A 20163-nucleotide genomic window follows, 5' to 3' on the forward strand; every position below is an offset into this window, starting at 1 on the left:
ATCTCGCTTCGAGAAACCGAGAAAGCCAGACCTACGTCATCTTATCCTGACAATTAGCCCGCTAACTCAGTAAGACAGGTACGAGAAATAGGGCCCTGAAGATATTTGAGGATATCTGAAGATAAATCATAAGGCCGTATATAGCTGCGAACAATGCACGCTCAATGTACAGCATAAGCAATGTTGTTGGTGTCCTTACCCAACAGACTCGGAGGATGGCGGTAAATTGGCCGGGACTGCTGTCCATAGGCGTGTTTTACATAATGATACTGGGCATGGGTATCTGGGCATCCAGGAAGTCCAAGCGTGAGGAGAAGAAGTGCACTGGGAAACGCAGTGAAGTTGTGATGGTTGGGGGGAGGAACCTAAACATCTGGGTCAGCATCTGTACTATGACAGGTAAAAATAATGATGATAATAATAATAACATCATAGATTAACATCGTCACTGAATGGGACCTTATGCGTTTGCAATAGTAAACCATTCAAGGACATTTATTTTTAAATCAGCGGACTCAAAGCAAATGTTTTAAATGTTTATTTAATCTATTTAATTCCATCAATTTACAATTGTGGACCTAGTTTCATTAATTCTCCTTGTATTACCTGTATGTGTCCTTTTGTTTTACAGCCACTTGGGTGGGAGGGGCCTATATTTTGGGTATTTCTGAAATGGTCTATGATCCAACAAAGGGGTTGGTGTGGGCCACTGCACCCCTTGCCTTCGCCATAAACTTCATTATAGGTGAGTGTCAATTACAAAGTCTTACTGCTGAGGTTATACACAGTGAAACCCATCTCATCTAAAGATTGTTTTAATAATAGCTAATATTTGTATCACTAGGCTGCCAAAAATACCATCATTTTTTTAAATTTTTCCCAACTACACATACTCATGATCATGAAAACAGACAGACATTATCACATAACCATTATAGATAAGGACATTTTACTAGTGATTAATATGTTAGACTGAAAACTGAACTCAGATGTTTTTGTTTGTGTGACTTTAGGTGCACTCTTCTTTGTCAAACCTATTCGGTCAAAGAATTATGTCACCCTCCTGGACCCATTTCAGGAGAAATATGGCAACGCTGTAGCTGCTGTTATTTTCATTCCCAGTCTCATAGGCGATATCTTGTGGGTAGCATGCATTTTTGGTGCACTGGGTAAGTCTGAAACAACAACTTAATGAACGATGTCCTTGCAGAATCAGCAAGAAAAATCTGGACTATATATGTTTTTACACCACAAATATAAAAATGTGAAAAATGTGCTTCTGTACAAATAGAGTAATTTTACCATACGTATGTTGCAGATGACAGATGAGATACATTGAGGAAAACATAAAAAAACAAGTCAAGTTTTGAGTCAGTATGGCATTTAACCCATAAGGGCCCACGGTGAAACAGGTGTCACATGCCCTTTAATTGTTCTGGAAAGTTCCATATCGTCACCTTCCTAAAATAATGGGCTAAGTATTTTTTTCTGTTTTTTTAGAAAACACAAAAAACTAATACCAATGTAATCGGGGTGCACAAGCTGCCTCTAGACACTGTACAACAGGCATACTGTAATACCGGTCAAATTATTGTAGCGACCCTGGGTCAGGAAAGCTACGAGACATAGATGGCTTATAGGGTGTTTATTCAGGGAACATAGAACAGGCTACTGTTGGCCGTAGCCTACGCCAAAACAACAGCAAAACCCTGTGAAAGCCTCTCAACCAGCTTCACGTCTGCTCCGGGTCATAGACTCTGTTCCGAACGGGTCGTAACACAACACCACACAACACAACAACATCACTCGCTCTCCAATCACAGACACGCTTCACAGCTACCAGCTCATGAGACGTTCACTTACATCCTGAACATAACATTTATAACATAACATTTCCCTCAGTCCGTTACATTATGTTATGATTACTAATATTATGTTCGAGATTTTCATTAACAAAATTGCTTGCAAAAATGCTAACTAAATTGCTAACTTAAATGCGAGCTTTAAAATGCCATATTAAAAAGCTTATAAAATTGCCTAATGCTGTGTTCACACCGAACGCGACACAAATTTGTCGCCGACCAGATTACATGCAAAGTCAATGCACAGACGCGACAGGTTGCGAGGGTGCGACATTTCCGCCGGGCGACGTGACTGGCGCGTTTGACACGGGGCAAACAGAGCGAAGGACGTGACGCGGCGAGAGTTGAAATTTCCCAACTCCGGCGACAAAATCGTGTGAGTCATAGTTGCGTCAGCCAATCAGCATTGAGAATCAGCGTTGAGAATCAGCGTTGAGAATCAGCGTTGAGAAGCTACGCCGTCATCACTGTCCTGCCGTTGCTGAATCAAACTGCTGCTGCTCTGCCTGAAGTAGCGCTGGCAGCGGCTTCATTCAGACACTGTTGTGGGACTACGGATAATATTATGAACCCAGACACGATGGAGTTTGATGTTCCGACGTATGTGGAATTTACACAACAAGTATAAAGCAGAACAAGTGGTATTTCCATGGTGGAAGGCAGAAACGGTATCCGTTTTACGGAGAGAAGCCAAACGCAGTTCCTGGAGGAGTCGGTGAAATTCACCGAGCTGTGTGCGGCTACGGATGGTGTTATGAACCCAAACACGAGGTTGTTTTATGTTCCGACATGTTTGGGACTTCCACAACAAGTATAAAGCAGAACTAGTGGTTATTTATTCCATAGTCGATACCGGAAAAAGAGAACGAAAGTGACGGCGATAAGTCATTTTAGCAGAGGTGGCACTGGCCAGTATCATCAAGAGATGATTTAGGCAAGAAAATATTTCTTGTCAAAAAATGACTTAAGGCATTATTTTAGGAAGGTAATAATATACAGCTTCATCCTTGATTTTAACTCATGAAGTCCCTAAGTGACACCTACTGAACATCTTGGTGGGTCATGTGACAGGATCATGTGATTTTATATTCCCATAACAACCTTTCCAAGATGGCTGATACAGGTTGTGACAGATCTGAACGAAATGTTAAATGTAAAAAGCTTGTTTTTCATTGTTAAAGGTAAGATTCACCTGTTTAAGAACCATAATGCAACATGTCCTTTAATGTATTGAACCTGCTGTGAGCACGTTTCTTGAAGAAAATGATATAAAACAAATTTAGATGAAAATTGTTGTGACACATACGTCACATCGGGAATTTAACCTACACATTTCACAAGGAACCCAGTGTGACATATATGCACAATACGAAAAATAGTTATGATCTGCTCGGTTAATTTGGCTGATTCAATGATATTTAGCTAACATATTTTACATTGTTCAATCCAAAGCATATCAAAACAAATGTAAACCAAAAAATCATGTTATAATTATGTAATTATTAATACAATTTGTTTACCATTAAGGCCCAATGTGACATATGTAACATTTTAAAAATGTGACACTATTTTGAAAACAATGTCAGAAATGTGTTCAATGTGGTCCATTTAGTCTGTATTATGTCCCCCATAAATTTCCTTGAATGAGAAATGGGTCCGGGTCCTTATGGGTTCAAACAAGCGTCTGAGTTTGAGTTTTGGTAAAGTTGTGGGTACCTCACTCTGTTTGTGGCTACAGGAGGGACGATAAGCGTGGTCATGGATATCTCCTCCTCGCTGGCTGTGTGCATCTCTGCTGCTGTGGCAATCCTTTACACGCTAATGGGAGGACTGTACTCTGTGGCATACACTGACGTCATCCAGCTTGGCTTGATGTTTGTTGGCTTGGTACAAACACTACATTTTAAAGGAAATACAAAGCATTTGACACATGATTTTACAGCTGCTAAACATCAGCCCGTTAGCATCGTCGTTGTGAGCGTGTTTCAGTAGATTGCAGCATGTGCTTTGAGTTCAATGCTGTACAGCTAGTGCAGGACTAATATACTGTCTTTGTAACCCTATTATAATTTCCTCCCTATTTCAGTGGCTCTGTGTGCCTTTCGTACTGGCAAACCCCTCCTCTGCTAACATCACTGTTGCTGCAGTGACCAAACTGTACCAGGAGCCATGGATTGGCAGGCTAGAGCCGGAAGAAGCAGGTCGCTGGGTAGATGACATATTGATATTGGTAATGAACACCTGATACAGCCCCAAAGTACATATCTTGAAAAGGCTACTCCACTAAAATGCTGTCTTTAGTAAATAAGCAAGGTCAACAAGAAACACTACACTGTGATGACATAAGCCACATAGCCTAAAGTGTTTCATAGACAACCATTTTCTATACTTTGGTTAAGCACTCATTGTAGAACAAACCTGTCATGTGATGTTTCCTCAACAATAACTTGGTTTGTATTCCTTAAGGCCATTGGAGGGATCTGCTACCAGGCTTTCTACCAGAGAGTCCTGTCTGCAGCCACTGATGCGCAAGCCAAAATCACCTGCTATGCTGGAGCAGTACTATTGCCAATTCTTGCCGTCCCGTCACTCGTCATTGGGGCAGTCGCTGCATCTACCAGTATCTAGATTTAACTGTCTTCATATTGTTCTTGCTATCTTGAAATTATAATGCATTTAGTGTTATAGTAGCTGTGATGAGCAATGAGTCTGCTATGTTGGAATTGTGCAGTGATGTGAAACATAATCCACAAAAATAACCATGTATATCAAACTCAGTTCACGTCTGCGTTTTGAAACTAAACATGGAACAAAGTACAATAAAGTACTTTAGCCTCCAATAAAAAACAGAAATTGTCCAAAAATTAAAAGGCAGACTGCAATCGAAGCAGAAAATATTTACAAAAGCTGAAGCCCAAAAGGATGCTCATGAAAGCTAGTTTCATTGTGCAGCACAATTATTTGTTGGACCAGTGATGTCCTTCTCAACTGTGACAACATTTTTTTTTAACAAAGTTTATGTAATAACGTGCGTTTGATCTTTGTCTTTATTTTTTATTATTTTTTGAGTTTGACAAATGGATTTATTTTGTGATAACAGAGAAAATAGCTTACTTATATTTTTACATTTATATAAATGCATGTAGAATATTTTTACCCTTTAAAAAAACAATAATTAAATGCAAAGACAGTTATTCAACAATATATTAGGGTGTAGTTTATACAGTGTTACAGTTACAACCTTCGAGGGCAACCATAATGGTGATGTGGGCCAGAGTGAAATGAGTTTGACACCTCTGATGTTTATAGAAGGCAGTAATGTGTTCTACACCATCAAACATTTCTCATGAAATCTCTCTCAAATACATTTAACCATTTATTATGTCTGTTGTAATTTGATGTGTTTGTTGTCTTGTCAGATTGGAACGAGACCAGCTTCGGTTCTCCTAGCCCGTACGAACAGGGCAAAGCCGGGATGATCTTGCCAATTGTCCTTCAGCATCTTTGCCCTTTTTACGTCTCACTGTTTGGTATGGGAGCACTTGTTGCTTCTGTGATGTCATCGGTTGACTCTGGACTTCTGTCTGCCGCCTCCATACTGGGACGAAATATCTTCAAGAACCTCATCTACAAAAGGGTAACATCTTACATTCCTATGACTCATATTGTTGCATTTATTTTGTCGCTAGATGACCTTTTTCTAAATACTGAATAAATGTTTAATTACAAAAATATACATGTAACTATTCTGATAACAAATTAATTGTTTAGGGCAAGAAATGTGTTTACAGCCATGCTTTTGGCTATGTGAGGGTACGATTAGGCATGAGGCATCAGTTGTCATATGAAATGATTTCCTGAAGCCACCAGAGGCCTATTGTTTTAGTTATTTGCAATGGAAGCTTCATCAGCAAGACAATTTACTGTGTGTCTATTTTGTGCTGAACACCACAGGTTTGTTGTTCATTTATTTGGAGACGGGGGAAATTAGCGCTGCTGATGGCGAGAGGGTGAATTGAAGCAATATTGTAGAAATCACATGAGAGAAGAAGCGTTTCACGTATAATGATGCCTCCTACATTTAAATTGACTATAGAAAACCAAGTGTTATCCATGTTTTAGATTCATATAATGAAATATATTGATAACTTGTAAAATGATTTCCTCTATTTCAGGCATCAGAAAAAAATATTATTGCTGTGGTGAAAGGGTCCGTCCTCCTGTGTGGAATAATAGGAGCAGGTCTGGCCATGACCACACAGTCTATTCATCTGTTCTGGTTTTTCAGTGCAGATGTCTATTATTCAATGATGGCTCCCCAGGTGATATGCATCTTCTACTTATCCCGGAAGGTGAACCACTACGGCGCCTGTGCTGGCTTTGTGTTGGCACTAGTGCTCAGAGCTCTGGTGGGAGAACCACTGATGGGCCTTCCTGACATCCTGCCGCTGCCATGGGACAAGATGGTGGACGGTCACCGATACCGCTTGTTCCCTTTTCGCACTGCAATCATGCTCATCAGCATGGCGACTATTTTAGGAGTATCATGCTTTGCTCTGTGGTTGTCTAAGAAAGGCCTGTTGACAAGAATAAATGATGCTGAAACAGACACACACATGACTTACACGGCAGCAGGTCGAACGGATGTGGCGGAGAAGGAGACTGAAGGAACAACCTCACTTATCCTCTCAACTTGAACACTTTCTTACTGCATGTGGGTGCTCCAGGGCTCTCAAGTTTTTAAGACAGGTAAGAGTGACATATCCTCCTCTTCCTCCTCCTCCTTACGTTTGTCTGATTGGCTATTCGTATAGCCCTTTTTTTTTTTTTTGATTGGCTGATGAGTGGCACCTCGCGGCACTGCTCCAGGGGATTCGGGACAGGATGTTATTTGTACAGATTGCACATTTTAATTTGTGATTTTGGGCTATATAAAATAAACTGAATTGAATTGAATATTCACACACTCCTCAATGCTGCGTTCACAACACACTTTACTTGCGTGAGTTTACACATCGGACTATTTGTGATAGTTTGCTTCATTCCCAACCTTTTTTTTGTTATGTTCAAAAAGGCTGAAGTTATAACATTATTATGTGTGTTGTATTACCTTGTATCCTTAAGAAGCACTTTTGGGTTTTTAATTGAGTGTGAAAGGGAATATTTCTGTTTGGCATACTGTGATACTATCTCAGGTTCAAACCTAGGTGCCATATTTTCATTAAATCAAATTGAGAAGTTGAAAATGTTCCTTTGGTCGCGGCTTGTCATTCAGGGTGATGGTGGGTCCTGCAGCCAGATCAGTTAAACCACTGCCCCAGACCACATGCATGTTCTTAGAGTTATGTCCTTCTCAACTGTGACAAAAAAGCTTTGAACAAAGTTAATATAATAACGTGTGTTTAATCTTTGACTTTGTTATTTTCATCTGTTTTAAGTTTGATCTTTGATAGAGTAATGTTGGTTTCTTAACCCTAAATTAAATGGATTTATGTCGTAGTAACAGAGACATTTTAATTTTTGGCTCACGGGGGGGGGGGGGGGGGGTGTATGATGTGGCTCTTTGCAGTAACACAGTAAAAAATGTGGCTCTTAGTCTCTGACTGGTTGGCCACCCCTGGCCTAGTGTTTTTTTTCAGCGTAAGAAATACGATGTGTGGCGGGAGGGCGTGACTTAAGACCGAAATGCGTGACAGTCACGCTCAATGCGTGACACTTGAGAGCCCTGTAAACAACAGGACCATATTTAGACCCGTCTTTCGTCTACAACAGGATACTATCCACTATTTCATTTAAAGCAATTTAGTTATAATGCAGCGTGATAAAATACTATTTCACTCAAAACAATTTAGTTATAATGCAGCGTGATAAAACACTATTTCACTCAAAACAATTTAGTTATAATGCATAAAGAGAAAATGAAAAGAACTTAGAATGAAAAGTATTTTGGAAAAGAAAAGAGAAGAACTTTACATAACAATCCTCAACACTACAATTCCCAAGATGCAACAGGAGAGCAACAACTTCTGTCAAACTGTCTGTGGCTAGCACAAACCCTTAAGTTCTGACGGTGATCTTCCTGTCTGAACTTACGCTAGAGCTTAATGTGTTTACACAAAACACATAATAATCGGTAGCTGTGGCGTCATAATGAGGTGATTAGGTTTTTCAGCTGTAGAGGCATTGAATACGCAGGTAGAAAATGCACGGCCTGCCAGTGGTCGAAACTGACCCTAACAACACAAAGGTAATAATTTCAACCAGAGCATTTTATAGTTTAGTGGAGAAAAATGTTTTTATTTTATTTTGTTGAAATAGAGGTTCCCGACAAATTCAAATAGCCTTGATGCAATAAACACATTTTATGTTGTTATTTTATACATTTTAAAATGTTATGATGTTGGTGTGTTGTGTGTTCCTGTTTTATTTTGAAGGTCCTTGCCTCTTGTGGTCCCCTGCACTTCCTGCCCCTCATATTGTCTGCCCTGTCTGCTAATTGTTTCCTGCTGTGTCTAATCACCTGCCCCTCCCTTGTGTATTCAAATCCTGTTTGTCTTGTGCCCCAGTGTGGGATCGTACTTAAGCAATAAGGTACTCGAGGCAGTACTGTGTTGTGCAATAATGTACTGTTCAAGGGAGTTGTTAGGCCCGACGCGCAGCGGAGGGCCGGCAAACCCTTGAACTGTACATTATTGTAGACACAGTACTGCCTCGAGTACCTTATTGCTTTTATAATACGGGTACCTGCGACTTTATAAATAGTAAATAAAAAGCTCCCTTTCAGCACAAAATAGTTGTAGCCACCAAACGTTGTGTATCGCATTTCAGCGACAGAGAAAATAGTCCCGGGACGCACGTAACGCACATATGGGACTATAAAACTGACTGCCGAAAGCAGGGTGGAGGATGACACGCAGCCACCGATGTAAAGAAGTGCTCTCGCTGCTTCTGTCCGTCTTTTCTCCGTCATTTTTCTCCTCCATGATGTTTAGAGAACTTGCCTCGCGTCGGGAAATGACTGACGTAATTATCTCTCACTAGAAATTATCATGATTTTGTGGTCAAACCCTTTTCATTCCTTGTCTCATTTTAGGGAGGAAGTGACGTGTGTGTTGTCGTTCGTTATGCTAGTGTGGGGGATGCTAAGTGAGCTTGTTAGCTGTTCCGTTTGAGCTAACGTTGCTGTTAGCGAAGATCCCCATTGCAATACTGTGAACACTCAAGCAATACACCTGCAAATTAAGCCTAATTTATGGTTCTCCGTCAGGTCGACGGCGTACCTACGCCGTAGCTACGCCGTCAACGCAGACCCCTACGTCGTAGCCTGACGTGCACCTCCAAAAAATCCTAACTACGCGTCGCGTTGACGCGGACCGCAAGCGCTGTGATTGGTCCGCTCAGAACGTAATTTCCGGCAGTCGTTTTTTCCGGTCTGTCTACATACACCACCTCCGAAAACGTCTTCTCTGTCGCCTGCGCTTCAACATTTGCAATATAAGCATTTGCTCTTCAATATTGATGAGCTCCAACTCCAAATGCAGCCTCTCCAACTTGGTCGCCATTGTTTAATGTGACCGGAAGAAAAAGCAAGGATTCGGCTATAACCCCTGAAACCACACAGCCACACAGACACACCCCCCTGGCGGCATGGCGGTTAATTGTAGAGCAACGCGGGCCCTCGACGCAGAACTTCGAATGCTCAACAACGGCGTCACGACCTGACAGAGAACCATAAATTAGGCTTTAAGGAAACCAACGTCTGCGAGTCGTTACTGCGGACGTTACAATATCAAAGTTTACACGAACATGTTTGGTAACTGTCAAGCTTGAAATGACAACTAACGGCCGCGCAATTTAAATCTACCTGTTATTTTAAGTGCGCACTGATATGGAACGCTCTAAATGTAAACAGGCTGTACAGTACTTTATGGCTGAATAAACTACACCTCGTGACTCAATCTCAACCAATCAGAATGCTTGATTTGATCTACCCGTATTATAATTAAGCAATAAGGTACGAGAGGCAGTCCTGTATCGTCAAGAATGTACTGTTCGAGGGTGTTGTTAGCAAACCCTTGAACTCTGCGATTTACTGACTAGGCCGGTTGAAAGCAGGGTGGAGGATGACACCGATGTGCTCTCGCTGCTTCTGTCCGTCTTTTCTCCGTCATTTTTCTCCTGCATGATATTTAGAGAACTTGCCTCGCGTCGGGAAATTACCGATGTAATTATCTCTCACTGGAAATATCACGATCATGTGATCAAACCCTTTTCATTCCTCATCCTTAGTTTCTGGTTTTATGCACTCGCTCCCCGCTAACTAGTCTGCTCTCAGAGCGTTATCTGCTCTGCTCTCCTGGTTGTGAGCCGTATCAACGTTTGACTGTACAGCAGGAACGGGGACCACAAATACATTATTCACCGCTGACATTCTCATCAAAAGTAATTTCCCCTAAAATATAAAAGTTTACACGAAACATGTTTGGTAACTGTCATGCTTGAAATGACAACTAACGGTCGCTGTTATTTTAAGTGTGCACTGATATGGAACGCTCTAAATGTAAACAGGCTGTACAGTACTTTATGGCTGAATAAAGTACACCCCGTGACTCACTCTCAACCAATCAGAATGTTTGATTTGATCTACCCTTATTATAATGCATGTTAAGTGTGAGTAGACCGTGTTTGTCATGTCTGATCCCTGGTTTTGTGATTCTCGTTCCTGTTTGTTTTTTTGTGATTCCTGTTTTCGTTCATCTCCTTTTTTCCCTCGGCCCTTGGAGGCTTGTCCTGAGTTTTCTTGAATTAAATATTCTTTTGAACTGTTGCTTTGGCGTATGGGTCCTTTTTCGTACCCCTCCCCGTAACATAAAACCTAAAACGGGTCGGTGCCGACCAGTGGCGTCCCTAGGCTAAAACCCCCGGGTGTTTTTTAATTAGCCCCGAATATTAACACCTCCAGGTCGCACGTGACGTCATTCACCCAAAACAGCGAAGTCAGGCAGCAGGCGCACTTGACAACAGCAAGCTGCTGTCTTTGTGTAGTACAGCGGTTCCCAAACTTTTTAGGCCACGCACCCCCTTCTACATTCCGACCGGGTTCACGCACCCCCAATCCCCCACACCTTAAAAAAAACGCAACAGAGCCTATTTATAGCCGCATAAAATCGGACCAATGCGAGAACTGTTTGCTCATTATAGATAGATTTAGTCCGCTGTATACATTTCAGTTACACAAGGCGTCACTTTTAAAGAGCATTAAGGGGCCGTTCACACCAGACGCGACTCTCAAAAACGCGTCGCTAGCAAAACCATTGTTTTCCTATCGTACGGCTCCCGGTCGATTTCTTCTCCCGGTCTTTAAATGCCGCGCGACGCGTTTTTCTAGCGTTTTTTCGGCGCGCTTACAAGTTGAAATATTCTCAACTTTAAGCGCCTTCCGCGGAGTCGCACAGCTCAAACGCACAGCTCAGTCGCACTGCTCCCTGGATGGCGAGGACACACGCACAGGCTGAAGCAGATTGCATTTCACATTTATTTACTTAAACACAATAAGCCACGTAAAGAACAAAGAGTGGCACATGCATAGGCTCAGAAACAGATATAAATAAAAAAGGAGGAGTCCATGAGGATTTTCACATGCAGCGCAGCAAGAGAGATAGAGAGGGAGAGGGAGAAAGTGAGAGACTAACGTGAATGAGACTGCAATTGTTGTTAGCTGTTTTGTAACTCTTCCAATTTTGATCTAAAAAATGTAAGGGGCTTCTGACTTGCACTGGCATGCTTGGTGTTCAGGTGGCGGCGCAAATAAGAGGCTTCAGACAGCTGTTAGCCAGAACCTCACTGCATAACACGCACTGTGGCTTCGGGCAATCTGCATTGCCAATCCAAGTGAAGCACAAACGCAGATAATTGTCATCATATTTCCTCTTTTTTTCCCAGTCTGATGCTCACTCTCGTCTCCTCTTTCTTTCTCCGACTTAATTGTACATGATGACTGAAGAAAGAAGTAAAGTCAAGTGTAGAGTGCAAGTTAAGACAGATATACTGTACAAGACAAATGTTTAAAGTGAAACTAAAGATAAATGAACAAGGAAAAAAGATGTAAAGAGTACATTAGTAAAAGTTAAGTACAAGAAACAGACCTGTAAGAGTTACAAATGTTATGTTAAAGAGTATGTTATGTTACATAATGTTAAAGAATATGTAAAGAATAAATACATACGAGTATGTAAAGAGCATTAAATGTACAAAGTAAAACAATGTAAATACTGTACATGACAAGATGCATGGTTCATTAAACATCTCTAAAAATTTCGCTGCTTCACTCATCTGGGCTAAGCCCCAGATGTGTCAAAATCCTAGAGACGCCCCTGGTGCCGACCTTAACACAAGAGGAAGGTTTAGGTGTAAACACCTGACAGACACTGACGGTATTTAGAAATGTAAAAGGTGCAACGCTGGTCAAAGACTCCATGAAAACAGTTAAATGCAACATTAATATGCTGACATTTATATCCATCTTTGGCAGAAATCCTAAAGCCACCAAATTAATACATTTTTCCAAAAACAATTTGGATTATTATTATTAAAACAAATGGTGAGTCAAATATGTGTATGTGTAGTGTATATGAAGTGTGTGAAGTGAAGTGTAATAAACATAAACTTTACATAAAAGTGTACAGTGATGAATTAATCCACAGAGGATCTGTCAAGAGGTGACTTGTTGTAAAGCCTTATAGCTGTGGGCAGGAATGTTTTCCTGTAACGGTCCTTGTGACAGCGGAGCTGGATGAATCTTTTGGAAAAAGTGCTCCGCTGTCCCTGCAATAGGTGGTGGAAAGGGTGGTAATTATTGGTGAGGAAGGGTTCATACATAATTATTAAGCAAGCAAAACTTGTGGTCTGCAATCTGGACATGAAAACATTTGTGTACTAGCAAAATCCCAGGCCCGGCCGCTGCCTCCGTGCCGCTGCCAGCCCCAGTCCCGGCTGCCTACCCCGGTCCCGACTGCAACCTCCGTGCTGATGCTGCCGCCTCCGTGCCACAGCCGACCCCAGGTTCCAGCCTGCGGTCTGGCCGACTCCAGCTCCAGCCAGTCCGCCGCCAGCACCGCGGTCGGCCCCAGACTCCAATCCCCCTTCGACTCGGCGGTCAGCTCCGGACTGCGGTTCCCCTTCGGCTCTGCGTCCGGTTCAAGGCTCCGGTTCTTCTCCTGAGCCCTGCCCAGGGCTCCAGTTGCCTGAGGAGCTCCGGCACTCTGGTCACCGGCTTCCTGCCTGCCCCCCCAGAGTGTGTCTGGCCCACGGGTGGTCACCCTCCAGCCCTGTTTTCCCTGTGTCTCCCCTCTGTGTGTGGCTTGTTATTGTGATTTTTCTCGTATTGACTTTATTACTAACCCCTGTTCGCTGTGCCCAGGATTCCGTGCCTCCACTTCAGCCTAGCCACCGCCGTTCATGCCACCACGCCTTCCTACCTGTGTTCACCTCTGGCTCTGCCAGACCACCAGTTTAGTTTATAAAATATTCCCATCTAATCTGTAGGCTAGTTGGCCCTGCTAATAAATACCAGCAAGGGTCATGGTTTGTTTTACCTACTTTATAGAGAATAAGATAATGGCTTAAACATACAGTAATTCCATTAATGCATTAAGGACCAGATTAGTTAATATTTATTTAGAACTATGCAGAGATACTATTCCAAAAAACATGGCAATTCAGTGTACATACAATCTTAAGGGTTTGTGGGTTACGCCCGGCCTAGGGGAGCCTGAGCGCAAAACAGCAACAGCCCAAAACAAACAAAACAAACAAAACAATCTGTGCAAGTAACCACAAGCACGGCAAAACAACAGAATAGCACCCCCTCAGGCAGGGAGGCGAACAGCATCAAGGCCCACTGCCCTCTCATGGACTCTGGGCCGTAACACTTAGCCAGACATTTTGACAGAAGTCGTTGCTCTCCAGTTGTATCATGGGAAGTGTAGGATTAAATCAAATGTAAAGCTAAATCCCTGGAAGTCTCCTATTAAAAATCCTTTGAATCAAGGCAAACCATAGGTGCAATGATGTGCCTTGATTCAAAGGAAAATAAGACGCACAAATAAATGAAGTCAGTGTCTTTAGTCAGTGAAGGGATTTTAAACACCACTCCCTCTCAGGTAGGAGCACCCACATGCAGAAAGAAAGTGTTCAAGTTGAGAGGATAAGTGAGGTTGTTCCTTTAGTCTCCTTCTCCGCCACATCCGTTGGACCTGCTGCCGTGTAAGTCATGTGTGTGTCTGTTTCAGCATCATTTATTCTTGTCAACAGTCCTTTCTTAGACAACCACAGAGCAAAGCATGATACTCCTAAAATAGTCGCCATGCTGATGAGCATGATTGCAGTGCGAAAAGGGAACAAGCGGTATCGGTGACCGTCCACCATCTTGTCCCATGGCAGCGGCAGGATGTCAGGAAGGCCCATCAGTGGTTCTCCCACCAGAGCTCTGAGCACTAGTGCCAACACAAAGCCAGCACAGGCGCCGTAGTGGTTCACCCTCCGGGATAAGTAGAAGATGCATATCACCTGGGGAGCCATCATTGAATAATAGACATCTGCACCGATGAACCAGAACAGATAAACAGACTGTGTGATCATGGCCAGACCTGTTCCTATTATTCCACACAGGAGGATTGACCCTTTCACCACAGCAAGAATCATTTTGTCTGATGCCTGAAATAGAGGAAATCATTTTAAAAGTCAAGATATTTAATTTGATGAAACCAACACATAAATCACACTATTGGTTTTCTAGGTATAGTCAATTTAAATGTAGGAGGCATCATTATAAGTGAAACGCATCTTCCCTCATGTAATTTCTACAATATTGCTTCTATTCACCCTCTCACCATCAGCAGCGCCAATTTTCCCCGTCTCCAAATAAATAAACAGCAAATGTGTGGTGTTCAGCACAGAATAGACACACAGGAAATTGTCTTGCTGATGAAGCTCCCATTGCAAATAACTAAAGAAACAGGCCTCCGGTGGCTTCAGGAAATCATTTCACATAACAACTGATGCCTCATGCCTAATCGCACCATCACGGAGCCACTAGCATGACTATAAAGTCATGTCTTTGCCTAAACAATTAATTTGTTATCAGAATAGTTACAGTATTTTGAAAAAAGCCATCTAGCAACAAAATAAATGCCACAATATGAGAAATGGTAAAGTAAGATGTTACCCTTTTGTAGATGAGGTTCTTGAAGATATTTCGTCCCAGTATGGAGGCGGCAGACAGAAGCGCAGAGTCAACCGATGACATCACAGAAGCAGCAAGTGCTCCCATACCAAACAGTGAGATGTAAAAAGGGCAAAGATGCTGAAGGGCAATTGGCAAGATCATCCCGGCTTTGCCCTGTTCGTACGGGCTAGGAGAACCGAAGCTGGTCTCGTTCCAATCTGACAAGACAATAAATGCATCTAATTATAACAGACATAATAGATAATTACACAAGTGGGATTTAGTGAGATACGTTTGATGTTGTAGAACACATCACTGCCTATAATACATGGTTCTTTTTGAGGATGATGTTTCACATTCAATTAAATTCCAACATAGATGGCTGTGCCGGAATTGGATTCGACCCGCAGGCCTTGAGTTTGATATACATGGTTCTTTTTGTGGATTATGTTTCACATTACTGCACAATTCCAACATAGCAGACTCATTACTCATCACAGCTACTATAACTAAATATATATAACTAAATACATTATAATTTCAAGATAGCAAGAACAATATGAAGACAGTTAAATCTAGATACTGGTAGATGCAGCGACTGCCCCAATGACGACTGATGGGACGGCAAGAATTGGCAATAGTACTGCTCCAGCATAGCAGGTGATTTTGGCTTGCGCATCAGTGGCTGCAGACAGGACTCTCTGGTAGAAAGCCTGGTAGCAGATCCCTCCAATGGCCTTAAGGAATACAAACCAAGTTATTGTTGAGGAAACATCACATGACAGGTTTGTTCTACAATGAGTGCTTAACCAAAGTATAGAAAATGGTTGTCTATGAAACACTTTAGGCTATGTGGCTTATGTCATCACAGTGTAGTGTTTCTTGTTGACCTTGCTTATTTACTAAAGACAGCATTTTAGTGGAGTAGCCTTTTCAAGATATGTACTTTGGGGCTGTATCAGGTGTTCATTACCAATAGCAATATGTCATCTACCCAGCGACCTGCTTCTTCCAGCTCTACCCTGCCAACCCATGGCTCCTGGTACAGTTTGGTCACTGCAGCAACAGTGATGTTAGCAGAGGAGGGGTTTGCCAGTACGAAAGGCACACAGAGCCACTGAAATAGGGAGGAAATTATATTAGGGTTACAAAGACAGTATATTAGTCCTGCACTAGCTAAACAGCATTGAACTCAAAGCTGCATTCTACTGAAACACGCTCACAACGACGATGCTAACGGGCTGATGTTTAGCAGCTGTAAAATCATGTGTCAAATGCTTTGTATTTCCTTTAAAATGTAGTGTTTGTACCAAGCCAACAAACATCAAGCCAAGCTGGATGACGTCAGTGTATGCCACAGAGTACAGTCCTCCCATTAGCGTGTAAAGGATTGCCACAGCAGCAGAGATGCACACAGCCAGCGAGGAGGAGATACCCATGACCACGCTTATCGTCCCTCCTGTAGCCACAAACAGAGTGAGGTACCCACAACTTTACCAAAACTCAAACTCAGAAGCTCGTTTTAATTAAATACCATACTAACTCAAAACTTTACTGTTTTTTCTGTTTTTCTCAATGTATCTCCTCTGTCATCTGCATCATATGTATGGTAAAATGTCTCTTTATTCATACAGAAACACATTTTTCACTGTATATTTGTGATGTAAAAACATATATAGTCCAGATTTAACTTGCTGATTCTGCAAGGACATATTATTAAGTTGTTGTTTCAGACTTACCCAGTCCACCAAGAATGCATGCAATCCACAAGATATCGCCTATGAGACTGGGAATGAAAATAACAGCAGCTACAGCGTTGCCATATTTCTCCTGAAATGGGTCCATGAGGGTGACATAATTCTTCGACCGAATAGGTTTGACAAAGAAGAGTGCACCTAAAGTTACACAAACGGAAACATCTGTGTCCAGTTTTCAGTCTGACATATAAATCACCAGAAAAATTATATCAATTATGGTATTTTTGGCAGCCTTGTGATACAAAAATTTGCTATTATTAAAACAGTCTCTGTATGAGATGGTTTTCACTGTGTATCACCACAACAGTTAGCCTTTGTAATTGAAACTCACCTATAATGAAGTTCATGGTGAAGGCAAGGGGTGCAGTGGCCCACACCAACCCCTTTGTTGGATCATAGACCATTTCAGCATTACCCAAAATAAAGGGTCCTTCCACCCAAGTGGCTGCAGAACACCAGGGCACATACAGGCAATACGAGGAAATGTAATTAAACTAGGTCCACCAATTGTAAATTGATGGAATTAATTAGATTAAAATTAAACATTTAAAACAGATTTCAAAATAAATGTCCTTGAATGGTTTGCTATTGCGAACGCATAAGGTCCCATTCAGTGACGATGTTAATCTATGATGTTATTATTATTATCATCATTATTCTTACCTGTCATAGTGCAGATGCCGACCCAGATGTTTAGGTTCCTCCCCCCAACCATTGCAACTTCACTGCGTTTCCCAGTGCACTTCTTCTCCTCACGCTTGGACTTCCTGGATGCCCAGATACCCATGCCCAGTATCATTATGTAAAACACGCCTATGGACAGCAGTCCAGGCCAATTTACCGCCATCCTCCTAGTCTGTGGGGAAAGGACACCAACAACATTGTTTATATCCCTTTTCGGATATGCTGTACATTGAGCGCAGCTATATACAGTCTTATGATTTAATGTCAATTTCACTTTGCAGCGAGTTGAGCAAAATTTGACACAACTTTTAAAGTAGTCATATGGCCGTACTGTTCACACCACACTAGCCTACCGCCTTGTCATCGGCTGTCTCAAAGTCATGACTGAGCGGCAACACAGGTAATGGAATTACAGTCCCAACACAAATACAGCTATAACTCCATAACACTATCAACTGACAGGCAAGAAAATAAGATTTCCAACATATCTGTATGAACATTATGAAGAAAGATACCAATAGATCCGAACTTGTACTCACACACTGTAGACTTCTGAAGAAATGTGAGGAATAGAACAAATATCTTCAGGTCTAGAGGCGAGAGGGTGTGACTGAGTATCATGATTCACGAGCTTTAGAAGCACTGTCCAATCCTGACCAATCCTCCTCCTCCCTGTTGTGACAGTGTGCTTTGAGGATCTCCACTCAAACGTTTACCAGTCCCAACATTTTCTATAGGCAATACAGGTAGATATAAATTGTAATTTTTTTTAAATTCATTTTTGAAGAAAAGATTATTTTAATTTGAGTTTGTCCCCTATTTTTTTTATGCTGCTTGGCTTTATTGATGTACGATTAGTATGAATCCTTAAACATAAAATATCACCCCTAAAATATTAAAGTGAAAGTTAATGAAAATAAATAATGAAAATACTTTTATTTACAAGAAACATTTAAAAGACATTTATTTCTCTCTCAAGGTAAAACTCAAATTAAAATAATGTTTTCTTCAAAAATTAATTAAAAAAAATTACAATTTATATCTACCTGTATTGCCTTTAGAAAATGTTGGGACTGGTAAACGTTTGAGTGGAGATCCTCAAAGCACACTGTCACAACAGGGAGGAGGAGGATTGGTCAGTTTCTCTAGAAGTAGAAGAAAGGTTGTGATTTTCATTATTATTGCTCAACAGGTAACTGAAAGCTGAAAAGTTTGTCTCCCTCTTGTTTGTCATTTAGTCAAATGCTAAGGTAATATATATGGAACAACCTGGTATATGTGTTACTTATATGTATCAATCATTTACTTCCTGCATGTATGAAAAGCTCACATTACATTAGTCTTATCCAGAATCTATGTGTGGTCTGTTCAATAATTGCTACCCAATTATAATCGCTGTTAGCGATAGTCACCTAATACTGTATCAACACTGAATTAACACGCCTAATGAGGGCAAAGTTGAAAACAGAGCAATTATTCAGTATTTTAATAGTGTTTATTTAATTTCAATTTGCTACCTCAGGAGCAATTCATAGCCTACGGGCCAGGCGTGTTATTGATCCTCAAACATCAACCAACTGCCTGGTGAGGAAGGCCAGGAATCATCCAACAGTTTCAAAATCCAGTATTGATTCAAAACGGTAAAACTATTTGAGAGCAGTCTGTCAGGTTTGCTGCCCTGAAGACAAACAGTCTTAGGGGCCGATCACACCAGACGCGACTCTCAAAAACTTCTAGTCTTCTAGTTTAAATAATCTAAATTTTCATCAATGCCCCTCGGTTGTGCACGCAGGCCCGCTCCACAGGCTTTTACCAAGGCATTTTTGAAGTGGCTGCACTTTTAAAAGTCCCATCTGGTGTGATCGGCCCACGCTTACAGTTCCTAGAATGGCTTAACCAATCGAACCCTGCGGGTAACTTGACCATATTAACTTAATCAGTTCAAATGTCTTTGTGTTTTTTAATACACATAAGATTTGAGAACAAACTGCTCTTGGTTGTAACTATTCATTCCTTGGGCCCGCCATGCTGTCTCCCCCGATACAGACCCTTGCCAACCAAACCTGCCACCAGCCCGCATTCGCCATCACCGATCCTTCACCTTTTCCACCTCTGGTTCTGTTCAAATAAAGCTAATTAAGTGTGGCTTCAGCTGCAGGGTCATAGACCCCTGCAGCAAAGCGCACTTCATAGTATTGCTCGGGCTTAATAATCATAGTCCCACAAAAACCTTGGCGCGTATCTCCTCCCACAGCATTACCAGCACATGCTTAAAAAATACATCAAAACGTGCGGCCTGATCGGGAATTGTGTGCTCTGACTTTTCTAAGAGATTCAACCGGCCATTTTCCCAAAAAGTGCGAAAAACGGCGAGAAATTGTCCCATTCACTTGACTGGGGTTTCGGACTGAAGAGAGCAAAAAAACATACATCTTTGTGCCCACAGTGACTCGCCATAATTTATTGTAGAGAAATGATTTAAAGTTTAAAACGTTGACAAAAGTCTGGAGTTTATTTGCCCAATTGGGCATTTTTTGATAGCTAGCACAGTTTTCATGTAATTATTGTTCAAGTTTAGGAAAATGTGGGAACCATTTCAGAGTTTACAATGGGTGTGTATGGGGCAGGTTAGAGC

At 41.6% G+C, this 20163-nt stretch overlaps 2 protein-coding genes across 2 annotated transcripts; one reads left to right on the top strand and one right to left on the bottom strand.

The window, feature by feature from the left end:
* Positions 1-215: 215 nt before the first annotated feature.
* LOC306752340 (high-affinity choline transporter 1-like) lies at positions 216-6559 on the top strand (the record flags this gene model as incomplete). Its single annotated transcript, XM_079236091.1, has 8 exons — positions 216-399; positions 632-745; positions 1014-1169; positions 3601-3749; positions 3949-4092; positions 4329-4482; positions 5282-5499; positions 6038-6559. The coding sequence occupies 8 exons, from the start codon at positions 216-218 to the stop codon at positions 6557-6559; spliced, it is 1641 nt and encodes a 546-aa protein (XP_079092217.1).
* A 5664-nt stretch (positions 6560-12223) lies between these two features.
* Positions 12224-17691, bottom strand: LOC306752341 (high-affinity choline transporter 1-like; the record flags this gene model as incomplete). The annotated part of the gene is made up of 10 exons (XM_079236092.1): positions 12224-12246; positions 12799-13138; positions 14211-14576; positions 15088-15305; positions 15671-15824; positions 16061-16204; positions 16398-16546; positions 16827-16982; positions 17176-17289; positions 17508-17691. The coding sequence occupies 10 exons, from the start codon at positions 17689-17691 to the stop codon at positions 12224-12226; spliced, it is 1848 nt and encodes a 615-aa protein (XP_079092218.1).
* Positions 17692-20163: the final 2472 nt, after the last annotated feature.

The sequence above is a fragment of the Taurulus bubalis genome (assembly GCF_910589615.1).
Source record: "Taurulus bubalis genome assembly, chromosome: 20".
NCBI classification, from domain to species: domain Eukaryota; kingdom Metazoa; phylum Chordata; class Actinopteri; order Perciformes; family Cottidae; genus Taurulus; species Taurulus bubalis.